The sequence below is a fragment of the Vespula vulgaris genome, chromosome 11, assembly GCF_905475345.1.
Source record: "Vespula vulgaris chromosome 11, iyVesVulg1.1, whole genome shotgun sequence".
Taxonomy (NCBI): domain Eukaryota; kingdom Metazoa; phylum Arthropoda; class Insecta; order Hymenoptera; family Vespidae; genus Vespula; species Vespula vulgaris.
The window spans coordinates 3,998,199-4,012,208 of record NC_066596.1 but is presented as its reverse complement, the minus strand read 5'-3'; the positions used below and the strand labels follow the sequence as shown (position 1 = coordinate 4,012,208).

General features: G+C 37.3%; 1 protein-coding gene across 1 annotated transcript in view; it reads right to left on the bottom strand.

The window, feature by feature from the left end:
* Nucleotides 1-271: 271 nt before the first annotated feature.
* The window catches only part of LOC127067564 (uncharacterized protein DDB_G0283697-like), a 67,086-nt gene continuing 53,347 nt past the window's right edge, over nucleotides 272-14,010 (bottom strand). The window contains exons 4-6 of the mRNA XM_051002642.1: nucleotides 2,721-2,902; nucleotides 2,503-2,634; nucleotides 272-2,400 (exon numbers count right to left, since the gene is read on the bottom strand). Of these exons, the coding sequence (XP_050858599.1) occupies nucleotides 2,256-2,400; nucleotides 2,503-2,634; nucleotides 2,721-2,902 (459 nt within the window). The 3' untranslated portion in view covers nucleotides 272-2,255. The remainder of the gene's footprint in view (nucleotides 2,401-2,502; nucleotides 2,635-2,720; nucleotides 2,903-14,010) is intronic.

Below are 14,010 nucleotides of genomic sequence, written 5' to 3'. Positions count from 1 at the left end.
AATTTTTTATTATTTTTATATATAAAGAAAATAATTTTATTTTTCCTTTTTAAAATCGTAATTGCTATGCACCTTTTTTTGATTTTATAGTTTGTAAGAAAATGGAATATAGCATAATGTATCGCTGGATATATATTGTGTATATTCAATGTAAGAAGCTGTTTGCACAAATGATTACTTATCTAATTTTAATATTTTATTTGTCGTCTAGATCTATATGAACTATCTAGAGACCAGTATTGCGTACGAAGGAGAGTCAGTAGAAGTGGTATATAGAAAAGATGATTTTTTATTTTATAGAAGAAAAAAATGTTTTCATATACAGTAATAGACATATTTTGTTATAGGAAGCGCTGTCAATTTTCCTGATTATTTTAATGAATAGATTATCTTGCCTATAGATATAGCAATCCATGTAAATATATACAAAAGAGTACAAAAAGGAAAAGAATTTAAATGCTTCGATTTTTAGCAAGACGATTATTATTAGCACTGCCAAGGGAATAATTTAAACAATCAATTGAAAACAATATGGATAGAGCGAATGATTCTAAATGAAAGTATCATAAATGCTACGTGCAAAATTTTAGAATATTTTTTCCCTGCACTCCTTTTGTATTTAAAATATTTTTGTTAACATTATTTCGCACGCGACTTGCAACGGCACGTACCTAATGTTATGTAAAACTTTGATTTTTTTCATTTTTATTAGTATTATAGAAAAAGTATGCACAGAGAGAGAGAGAGAGAGAGAGAGAGAGAGAGAGAGAGAAAGAGAGAGAAGAACGAGTTATCAAACGATACAGTGATTCATGGGATTGTTCCGATGTTTACAAAAATGTAACTCTACTTATCGGATCTCTATTTACTTTTATTTTTTTTACTTTTATTCTTTTTCTGTACCTCGGTAAACCACGAAAAATATATTCACGTAAAATTGAATAATTTTATGGGAAAGAACATAATCATGAATCTAGGTACACGACCGCTGCTGTTATTCTTACTTAAAGTTAAAAGGAAAGAGCAGGATAAAAAAATCAGAAAACAGGGTGGATCGAAGAATTACAAAACTAACTTTAGATTAAATATTAAATTAACTAAATATTTATGGATTAATGGCTCGATTAAATATAATAAAAATGTACCATTGTAAACATACAAAATCGTGGATACATCAAGGACCTGTTTCGATTCTTGATAAACCCTTCTCTTTACATTTTTGGTTATTTCATTTTTGTCTTTTATCACCTTATTAATTTATCTCAGTGTGTATGGTTTTTTAATATGTTAGTATTATTAGTTTCTCTCGGGAGAAGAGTTTTTCGCAGAGAAGAGAGACAGATCCTCAGACTAGGCTCGTGTTCTAGCGTAAACTATGAAAAAACGCGAGGAATATCTCGCTATTAAAATTACGAATTAAATTAAAATACATGTCGCGCAACAGTTCAAATCTACGTTCTCCTTCGATACAGTTATCTCATTCATAGGACATTATGCACGCTATGTTACATCACAAAATACGAAATTACATTTGTTTCACACGTCGATGGTATCGCAAAGTAATACGTTCTTTTGCTTAAACCTTTAGCACGACATTCGTATCATCGTTTCTTCGTATCATCATCCTGTACTTTCTCGCGTTCAAAGGGAAGTAGGAAATAGAGGGAAGATAAATTCAAAGATAGATAGTTCCTTTGAAGTCGGAAATGATCGACGGAGATCGTATCCCAAGGAAAGTTTTAACGGATTCTAATCTATCTGACCTACTTACTTTCTTCGAATCAAGTTACGTTTATAAGTAGAATAGAAACATGCGTGATCGGACGTCCAAATACACACGAGCCATCAAAGATGAGTTTTACTCGTAGACGTATTTTTTCTCAGAACTAATGAGTTCGAGTATTAAAAAAGAAAGGTAACAGAAAGATAAGAGAAAGAAATTGAAGAGAAAGAAAATGGGAAGGGATGATAATCAGAACGTGATCATGCGACTTCTATCATCTAAGAATGGCGTAATACATTTTATACATAGTCGCGTATGTGTGCGAATATATATATATATTTTATATATATATTTTATATATATATATATTTATACACATGTATATCATATAGTAAGTCTCTCCGTCAAAGGCACTTGAAAAAAAAACAAAGTAAATGGCACCGTCGGGTTATCGCGCGTTACGTTGCGCTCGTTATTCCTGCTTTTTTCGTTGGTTGTTTCTTCTTTCGTCAAAGCAATTGTTTTTCTTTTTTTAACTTCTATATCGATGATTGAAGTTCATCCCGAAATTGGCGATCGCGTCGAACTTGTCCCTCTTTCTAGGACATTTACCTTCTCGTCTCATATACTCGCCATATTCACAGATAGGTATTGCACATTCGTTATTTTGAATACACCTGTAAAAAAAATAATGTTAGGATTAGATAAAAAATAATATATAGAGTAGCGTCGATAAATTCATTTTGAATTTCGTCGAATCGACGAATAGTTAGACGTACAATCTGTCGCTCAAAGAAAAATATCCCTTTCCACGTTTCGTTTTGATACAGTTTTGATTATGTTCGTAACAGTAACATTGGCACTCTCCGTCCGGCGTGATTTTCGGTGTGAATTCCGAGGGACATCGGCACCTGTCGATTAAACGACGAGTTAATTCGTACTTGAGATTAATTCGTATTTCGGAATTTACAATGAATTCATTTAGATTTAGACTCACGATTTTCTTGGCGGTGCTCTCCTCATATTTTGCGGCTGCGGAGAGAGCTGATGATGCCGATAGAATCTCTGCTCAAGAGACTTCTCGTTCGTATCGTATTCGGTTTTCTCTCTACACTCGCATTCTGTGTGATTGTAAAAAGATAATTTTTCCACCACGCTTGTACCAACGACGTTTGTCATCTGTGAAAGAAAAGAAAAAAGAAGTAATTGCAGTATATCTGTCAAATGTTAAATCTTGTTCATTTTATCTATTTACTGTTTAGAAATACATAGTATGATTTCGTGAATATCGCTTGTTCTCTGCGTTTTTAATTTCAAAATAGGAAACTTACTCGATTACATCGATTGTAGTAGCAGACATCTGGACACAAACTGGCATTTGTCCCAGTTCGTTAATCGTGCTACTTGAACGCGTCGGGCGATGCGAATAGACTCCGGAATAAAATCGTGAGTTGATAAAAAATGTTGCTAACGATCGGTCGGTATCACTTCGGTACTAATTGAGCTCAATTAACCTGACTCGCATGTTCTGTCGTATAAAACGAGTGCGAGGAAGACGCAGACGAATAGAGATGATCCGCGTTACGGGGAGTCGCGTTTAAACATGTCTTTAATTGACTTTAATTGCCCTAAGTCAATGTTTGCACGTATGTACCGATTTCCGTTTGGATATCTTACGTGATTCGATTATACGATTTTTCTTCTCTCTTATTTTCTATTTTTACGTTTCATTTCTCTTTCTTTTTTTGTTTTAGTAGTCATTGTTGAATCAGACACGATCGGCAAATTAAACATTTATACTCTCAAGTCATTTCTTGCTTCAATAACCTCAATGAAGACATTAAGAAAGAATAAAGCGTCAGGAAACATTATTCTTAAGTATCTCGATGAATAATTGTCTTGCCATTGGTCTAAAAAAAGAAAAGAGAGAGAGAGAGAGAGAGAGAGAACCAAAAAAAGAAATCCAAAGGGATCACGAAGATCGTATGATCGATCGCTCGGTTAACTTAGACACGGTGCTCGATCGAGTTGTTTGCTCGATAACAATAGGCTAGCGGAACGAAATGCGGTGATCGTAGACTCGAAGGTGCCACCGATTAATCGCATCACGATTACGTTTATGGAATCCCGTGGTGGAGGTGTGGCAATCACGAAGGTACTTCGGGCTTGAACCAATATTATTTATTAACCTTAGCGTATCTTATAAACTTTAAAAAAGAGACTAACTAAGCTAAGAAAGAATAGAAATCATTTCAAGAACGTGTCCAGAAGGTTAAGTCAACTAATATAGTAGATATTTGCTCTCAGGTTGTATATTTTTCTTATCATTAAATCGACATCAAGGATAGTCATCAATTTTCGATCGAATGCGATCGGTTTGTTTTCTCAGGCTGTATTTTCTATTAACCAGATATTTGTTATTCCATTTGAACTCTGTAAAGAAACAAATGATAATAATGGTGTATTGTCGTTAAAGAACAAAGAGATATATTCGATGCGAATGCATTAAGAGAAATCCGAGCAAAAAGAGATATGAGCAAACAAGTGACAAATTACGATTCTGGATTCCAAGGGTGGTTTACCTCTTTTATTCTTTCTTATTAAGCGTCTTACATGCTCTCATCGTGTCTGGACCTCTTTTTTTCTTTTTAATCTTTCTTTTTACTCTTGGTCGCTGACAAAGCGCAAAGATCCAGCAGGATCCTTGCAATACGAGTTGCATCTATGGACGTTTCTTTCTTCTCCTCCTCCTCCTCCTCCTCTTTTCTTCTTTTTTTCTTTCCTTCGTTCGTTCGTTCTTGCTTTCTTTCACGTACATCCTGTCAAGTCGGTACACCAGGATTGAGATTCGCGATCGTCCCTGACGAATAGCCTGGCCGAGGGATCGTGGTCATAAATTTTATGCCCCAGAGACACACAAAGGATAAACTCTTGAAGTTACCACCATAGTTTCGAATACATTCTCTGGTATAATATCTACATAATACTTGTGCTTATGTAGTCGTTTTTGGAGTTTGAAAAATTTAGTTTGGAATCGATTACTTTTCGAAGTAACATTTCTGAATTTGTTGATAATCGAACGAACTGTTTTTAGTGAGACATCCATGGTATATAAAGTCAGTTCGAAGTCTGTCGCCGGTAGCGTTTGAATAGAGGTTATTGACCTTTTACCATGGGACTGATTCTCGATCGTTCCTCGAGCCACCCCCGTAGTTTGCTTCGTGACAGCCAGAAGATTACAGAGCGGCTCGAGATAGAAATCGGATCGGTCGAGGAGAATCGAAAGTCTCTCGAATTCGATAACGATCTTGGGAGTATTCCGAATGTTAATCGTAACAGGAAGTTGAAGTAGGTACGTACTTATAAAAGTAAATAAACGAACTTTGATCGGAAATCCGATTATTGCTAATTTTCAATGCTTTCTCGATCAAAGAGATAATGAAAAAAATTCTCAAGTTTTTTTTATCGCGATAGTTAAGTACGATATTAGGATCGATCCTATCGATAGATCATTCCTTTTTCATGAGGACAAAGATTTTCGTGATTTTGCATCGAACACGAGCTCGTAAAGTTCACTTGAACTCGTTGACTCATGGTAAACGGCGAATCCAGGAATTTAATCCCCGCTAGGACAATCTCCTCCGGGTGGGAAAAGAGCAGCTGACCGGACGGCTCATTAACATTCGCCGTATCTTGCCGGGGGCACCCACTCGTGAATGAAACACAAGAAGAAGGCACGAAATCACGTGCGGACGAGAACAGCGAGCGGTGAACCGTGCGAAGAGAGCATGGCTTCCACTCGGAAGCCTATCCTACGATTTCGACGTTGCTCACGAATTTCATCCTCGTGCCTTCGCTGGATCGTTCCCTCGCTCGATCGTGATCGACACGCTTCGACGACGTTTTCGTGTTCTCTCGGTAAAATACAAATCGTTTCTAATTCCTCGTTTGTTCGATTGAATTTGAACACGAACAATATATTACTTGACAATATATTTTTAACTTTTAATTATTCGTTTAACTTTTATTTATACTTGAAATCTTTTTTGCGTTTCTGAGATCATCGTTATTCTTCAAAAGTTTTACGTAATTACAGAAGACACGTTACGATCTATCTAGAATATTTTAGCGTTCGTTGGAGAATAATTCAAAGAGAACGTAGCGTATAATCGATGTAACCGTTTCTTTTCGATTCGACGTTTTTGATCATCGAGATTACTTAAGGAACTTTCTCAATACGATGTCGAGAAGATAATATCTCCACTTTGGAAAGTAACCTCGTGGGCGTCGAATCGTGTGATACCAGAAGGAGATTTGATAAACACGACGCGTTTTCCTTACCGTTCGTTCTCACGCGATTCCTTCGATTTTTATGCCAATCCGAAACGCACTTTCGCTCTTACATGAAAACGAAGAACTTTTCTGAACTTATGAATAACATTTTCTTGGCTTCCATTTTCTTCGCATTCTTTCGTTTCGTGATATCGTAAAGATATATATATATATATATGTATATATGTATATCTCCTCGGCATCGATTTTATCAACTTTCGGAGTAACGCTTTGACTATCCATCGAGAATACCAGTTATACGTCAGTCAACGTTAAATGTTACCGTGTCATAACAAATTACATCGAGGAACAGGATAATACGACAAAAAGTACGACTATAATTGCGAGGGGAATGCAGCGATGGAACGAGTGGAATTTTGTTTGAACTTTCCTAGTGAAAATGAATGGTCCGTGAGTATGTAAAAACGTTTCGAATTTAAAAAAAGTAAGAATCGTAAATCTACGTCTATTTGACGAATGAAAATTAGAAACGTCGAAGCAATGTATCATTGATCCTGGATTTTTGTAACTCGTTAACGAGATATTAATTTGAGACAGATCATATAAAAAGATTTTTTTTATGTTACATCCTGTATTAACAGTAAAACGTTAAGTTGTAAAAAATTCAACATATCTTCTCTGATATTCGTATCATCTCGATAGGTCTTCTGATCTGAGATGACGCATTTCACACGAACGATCTGATACACAAGGATATCGAATATCCAAAGTGTGAGGTCGTATATCTCAGAAGATAATCGAGCTCCGAATAAACGATCACCCTCGATATCGTATGAAAAAATGAACGATAGAATTTTTATATACCGTATTGGAGATTGAAAACGTTACGTGTTCGATAAAATGAATTTTCTATCGATCGCTCTTCAAATTGCTGCCGGAAGTGAAGCTTTCTTTTCTTTTTATCATAAAGAAACGCTATTAAGAAAGGTAACATGGCGTAATTTCGTTGGACGTTTTAAGAAATACGCGAATATAATCTCCTCTTGGCTTCTTTTCAAATGTAACGAATTCCCTATTAATCGACTCGTTCTAAAGGCAGATGGAAAGCCCTCCCAGCAACAATAATTAATTCCTGAGACGTCGAGGTATAATTAAAAGACGACTCGCTTCGTCATTACACCCACACGTTAGCTTCTTTCTTTATGCGCGGATGGTTACAGAGTGTCGGGATTAGCTATTAGGAAATTCCTTTGCGTCTCGTAGATCTATTCTTCTACTATTGAATCTTATTAACTTCTTCGATTTAACATGTAAGTTGCATAGAAAAGATTCGAAAAATAAACCATGAGAATATCAATTATCCTAGGCAGCAATCATTTATTGTTTAGAACCTACACGATATTTTATCCTTTAAACGATGATTATAACTTTTATAATCAATTATTAACTTTGATTAATTACAGTGATTTATTCGAAAACATTGTAAATAGAATAGATTTTTAATTCTCTTAAGCGGAAATCTAAGTTTCGTAAGAGCGTAATTGGAACACGACAGATTACTTTATAAGAATAATTTAGAGACTGAATATCTTCGAGATGTTTTCAAACATCTTAATCGTGTTCTCCAAATACAGGATAACGATGTATTCATCTTCTTTGTTGGTCAATCGAGATACAACCATCTGTCTCTTTTTCTCTCAAGTTGGTAGTTTTTCAGCGACGCGTGCGTAAGTGTTAAGGCCGATTTGCATGTGATTATTGGTGGGCGTTCCGACGTGCAAGATCGAGATCTTTATCGCGTTAGGGTAGCGTTAAGCTCGCACAGGATGATTACACGGGAATTAGCTATCGGGCTGTCTTGGCATTGGTCCAGGTGTTCACCTAGTTCCAACCAGGCACGAAACGGAAGCGCGGATATTATCGAGCGATTTACACATAGCCTTCCTCGATTACACGTACGGTGAGTTTAACGTCATGCTTTGAAAAGGTTGATCGTTATATTTCTTTATTTTTTCCTTTTCTTTTTTTATCTAATCGGTAGTTTAGCTTCCTCGACGCGAAGGATAGCTTGACAATAATTACGAAGTCTTTTGCGAAACTGTGATTGGAATACCTGTTAACACGATTTTTAACTGTAATTTCTATGGAAATTATAACATTCGTTTTAAACTTGCGCATTAAAGTAGTCGATTTCAGGTGAATAACGATATTATAGTCCGTAATCGTCAGATAGGTACTTACGTTATTGTGTAGGTACTTGTAGCCGATAATGATCACGATTACGATAGCTGTTCTCCGTAAGCAGAGTCGGTAAAATCACTTTTATCATACGTATCGATCAACCAGAGGGCATAAATCATCTCGTAGATCCTTGTCTTCGGAAACTACTTTGAAGACAAAGGATTACAACTTTATTATCGTTTCGTCGACAGCTTCTTCGCATTCTTGATTCAAGTCGACTTTCTTGAGATAAACTGGCCATAAATCAACATATTAGGGCGATATTAGGTCAGAATGGTGTTAGTTGACGCGTTACGAAGCTTTAAGAGCCTCAGGCTATGTTGATCCCATCGAGCGAGCAAGCACACGCGCGTATGGAAGTGAGATAGAGGTTCGAGCAAACGCATTTGCATAGACACGAGGATAGAATTCTAGCTTGTACTATTCGCGCCCATCAGCAATTAACGTTGAAAGATCGTACGATTTCTCAGAATCGATTTATGCGCTCGTCCAATGCTCGTTTAGAGATAAGATTTACGCTGTGGTACAAGGAAACGTCTTGTACCTTTATTCGTTATTTTCGTCTTAGAAAGCTCTCCTCGCGAATCGATTTCACTTCTGTATGTCGATTGGTTTAAATCTTCCCCACCCTCTCTCAGACGTAACACAAGTATCGAACGTTTTGCTCGTTTATCTATCTTTAGTTGCATCGAGTTTTGCTACCTGTGGTCAGTCATTATACCTTTGATCGTTTCTACGGTTCAGCTTGGACGATTTAACGTTCGAATGTGATCGTTTTATAAATAGTTGTCTGATCGTAGAGATCTGAGAAAATAAGAACTTATTATATGTATGCGAGACATTAGGATGCTTTTGAACATGCTCGTAGAAAGTTCAGGAAGTTGGTAGGGTCATTTGCATCGATATTTGCTCGTAACAATATTTCCTACTCTTGTGACAGGATCTTGATCGTTATTCTACACAGTTTAAACCATTTTTCTTTTTGAGATAGAATAGAGGATGTTGTTTATAGAAGTGTAATCGATGACATTTTCTAATAAGGAAATAGACTAGTCAGTAACATTCAATCATTATTTTCTTTTTTTTTTATACATAGACGGTTTACATATTTGATTGAAAATCAAAAGTGTTATGTGAAATATTGATTAATGATTACTCTTTTCTTCGTCGCAGGGTGGATAACGATCGGCTTATGTCGGTTTTGTAATTCCGCCGCGTGTATTAATTAACGTTATGTGGCCAACCAGTTAGGTACACTCATGTTGCTTGAGAGTTTACTTGCTACCGATGCGTTGACGCTCTCTTGAGAAAGGAATAAGGAAGAAACCTTCTGTTCTACCGAAAAGAGAAATAACAAAAGGAAGTTTTTTTCAACGACGAAGAAATTTAATAAAACGAAGAGAAATGTTGACTTTGATCGTAATCGCTGCGATCTGTATGTTCAGTCGATTTACCGAATATTTCGATATTGTTTTTAAGAGGAAGATCAAGAGGATTCACCAAGAGGAGAGGATCAGAAGGAACGAACATTTCACTCTTTTTGTCTGATTCTCGCGCGGAATGCAGTCTGGAACACGTCCGTTGCATCGACGTGCATTCGCGCACGCGTAAGGATCGGTGAGATAAAAAGAGTTTAGAAATTAGCGGCGTACATCGCCGTAAGTCGATTTACTCGATCAAGTAAGATCGTTAGAAATTCGTGATTTTTTGATAATCGAATTTTTCAAATATAATTTACTATGAAATATTTGAAAGACTTTGAGAAATGAAACTGAAGATAAAAAATTTAAATGCACGATTTTGCGAATGATTCGAATTAGCTTGGATATGTTCGATTGAAATCATTAAACGAATTCGTTCTTGAAACGAATATTTGTTCGAAGGCCGTGGTGTAGTATCTCTTTCTTTTTTTATTTGTAAGAAAATCGACTCAAAGGGGTGTATCTACATCGATAGCGTTTTACTCGTTCGGTTCGACCGACTGACTTGCCGGTGGAGTCATCTTCTCGATACTGTGTCGACCGTAAAGTATTTCGATTTAAAAGTCAATCCGCGTGCCTCCGGCGGAACCAGTTTTCAGGAATGGCAGAGATCGAGGTGGGGTGAAGAGTTGGTCGTGTTTCAGAGGAGACGTGAGACGTGAACGAAGCACGAGCGTAGAAAAATAAGGAGCTACCGTTCATGGGAACTTTTATGAATGAGAAGAGACCATAGTAAGGCATATAAAACAATCGATGCTATCCTAAGATCGAGAGAAGATCGAAACGCGTTTGACGTATTACTGTTAGACGAGTCGTTGATTCTATAAATGAATTTATAACTAACCATTTGATAAGAGAATTTGTTGAATTTATAATTTATTTAGAAATAAATATAGACATAATGTATCGCAGTCATCGACGCGAAGAGAAATCCGAGGAATTTAATGTCGACATAAATTCAACTCGTCGACCGTGCGAACGTCACTTAATCCGTAGCTTACGGCAGGGAAGTAACGTCTCGCGATTACGGAACGTTGACTTAAGTTTCCGATTTATATTCCCGTCAACTATGCATGTTGTACTGATATTTCTCCTCCGCAGAATCCGTATTTTCTTCGTTTTTTCTTTTTTTACTTATCAGCAATAGTTAATTTATCGATCAATAACCTTATATTTTGCTCATAAAAACAATATTCATTATATATCAAGTCGATCGAAATAATTTCATGCAATTTTACCAAGAGCAGGTACCTTAAAAACGAAACCTTAATAACGACAAAAAAAGCAGCTTATGAGAGAGAAAGGTGCATGTAATCTGTGCGCGGGTGCAACGGCGCATCAAATTTCATCGAATTAGTAGCCAAAGGCGTAGAATCGCGATTATGGGATGCGTGCACGGGTGCACGCTCGATAAATCCGATTTAATGCGATCAAATGAAATCACAGGGGAGTCTCAAGGAAACTGGTCCACCCTCGAAAGATTAACAGAGGAGTTGGACCACGGTCGTTTGAGGACGAATGTCCATTCGTTACGAAATACATGCTGGTTTAGTCTCACAAATCTGTTGATCTCGTGGATCGGCCGATCTACTTGAAGTATCGATCGATACGTTTGTAACCGCGTACTTTAAGGCTATTACTTTCCCACGAGGCGTATTTCATGCTTCGTATGTCGGTTGCTAACGATAACACGAAGCTGCTCGAATTGCCTCGAAATTCTCGGGTGGCAACCTCTTTCTCTCTCGAAGAAAATTTATGGACTCGAATTGTCTCGCAAGACGGAACATATGTTTTACGTGAACGCGAGATAATTGGTGATACTTGGTAGCATACCATTTGTTCCTTACGGATCGTTTACAAACGATCAAACGAGTAACGAGTCTATCTATCGTAGGTTCTCGATAGTTCCTAGCTAGCTAAAGGCACGAAGGATGAAGATATTAACCGAGGCTGTCGTGCCTCAGAGAACTCTATTTAGCAATTAGCATCAGTTCCTTGTATAATTGCTTGAAAGTGAAGTTGAACTAGAATTATCGTGATTTCTTATCCGCTAGCTTTTTCAATCAATAATATAAATTAATATCATTATTTAATTCGGATATTTTACGATCAGGTCAAGGCAGAATTTAATAATTTTTTAAAATTATTATTTTGTCTTCGACCTTATCGATAAAATTCGAAGCATTCCAATGTGACCTCCAAATTCGCAGGTAAAGTCCATTGTATCGAAGATGAATCACGAGGAAGTGAACGAAAGTGGGTCGAAATCGATTAATAAATCGATCGTTAATATGATAGATTCGACGATTTCTTCGAGATATATAATCCATAAGTTGTGTTATGCTCGATATAAATTCTCCTACGGCTCTCGGGGATTTTGTTCTGGCCGTGACGGGAGTATACCGACGAGGATGAGCAAGAGCAAAGACCGTCCGTACAAAATCGCTGGCCATCAAGAAGGATCTAATTACAGGACACTGCCTCCTGCCGTAATTAATCGGTACGACCCGGAAGATTTATGCTACACTTGTGCACAAGGGCCTTTCTCCTCTTGTTCAGAGCATGGTGTTTGATTTTCTTTGGTTACGTCGATTTTTAGATCGACATATTTTTTATACTCTTCGGTAAAGTTTCCATTTAAGGATAAAAAAGTTTTCGATGAAATTAATATTTTATATTTCGTTTGAACAAGACGACGCATTGATTTGAAAGGATTAAAGATTCTCATGAATTGCCAAGATGACGTTCGAACGAGTGATAGGAGCTTGGAATCCTTCGAGAAGAGACAACCGGTCTAACTGCGCGACCATCCAAGAGAGAAACAATGAGCTTCCGGTCGGAGCTTTGCGCCGTGAAACGAGCGACAATGCCCTCATTGTCTCGCGCCGGCTGCATAAAGATGCGAGAGGTTCCTGCGAGTATCGTAGCCTGTTAAGACTTTGCAACTCAACTAACTACAGGCATGATCTTGGTCCACGGTACCACCTCATGATCGCCAGGAATAATTTGTTCGCTCCTGCACGTCGACCCCAAAGCCACATTCCTTTCTAACAGAGAAGCAAACTATGAGGGGCTCATGGTGGTAAATGTTAACTCGCTTAAAAGGAAAGGAGAACGATTTTTCTTGAAAAGAGAGAGAGAGAGAGAAAAGAAATAAATGAAAAACACAAAATATAATCGAGCAACTTCGTATTTTATTACATATCGATGGATATCGTGAAACTAGTTTCAAAATTTTATCGTTCCATCGATAAGGTCTTACGTTGTTTGGTATCTCAGATTAAAATGTGATAGCCTTCATTTTTATAGTAACAAAATTGAAATTCCCTACCAAACGATACGAATGCCTAAGCAGAAATTTAAAGATCGATATCAGTATCGATTATGGTTCCTTTGGTTTTCCTTTCCTTTTATTATTCCCACTGTCCCATCGATCGTAAATCATATTGTTTTTAGTATCGGCGACATTTTACGCCTCCACCGGAGACAAGTCGTCATATCGTCGTACCATCAACCCTCGCGATTCACTCGCCAAATGAAAAGGAAACCGTATGTGAGATAGGCACGAGATCACGATCCTACCTGTGAAGACACGGTTGACGTCCGAGGTGCTTTAAAAGCACGCCCGGATAGTCGTAAAACGATCTTAAATGTTGATCTTCCATGATTTATAGAGATCGTAATTCATAGCCCTTTGTGAAGAGTGTTTTAATGTGACGCAAGATCTACGCCTTCAAAGTTCAAAAGGTTAGAAATTCTTTGAAATATCCAACGAGTCTTTCTAAGCTGACCGTATGCCAAAAGAGAAAGCAGACGAAACATTTTGCAGGATTTCGTTTTACGTTCGTCTTCGTTCTTTCACGGACATACTCGCATTTTTAAGTATATACCTTACTTACTTGGTTACCTTGGTTATTCTACGGTACGACTGTAAAGTAAATTTCATAACCATTTATTAAATCTCATGATCGCTCTCCTTGCCGATACATCGATGATATGCATTCTGTGCAATCGTAACGAGCTTCGAGAGAAAATCCTCTGTATAGAGGCAAGGGTTCAGGGACGAGCGATGACATCCGATGATTGCAATAATTCATATGCGATTGGTTAAATAAGCGGGACAGGTGAGCACGATTATGCGAAGTTAAGTGGCAAAAGCAGGGAGATACGAACGTTCGAGTGTGAAAGAGACACGAGAATGGAGAATCGTCGAGTCGAGATTTTAATAATGTCTCTTCATAAATCAACTTCAACGATGTCATGTTTCGTAAA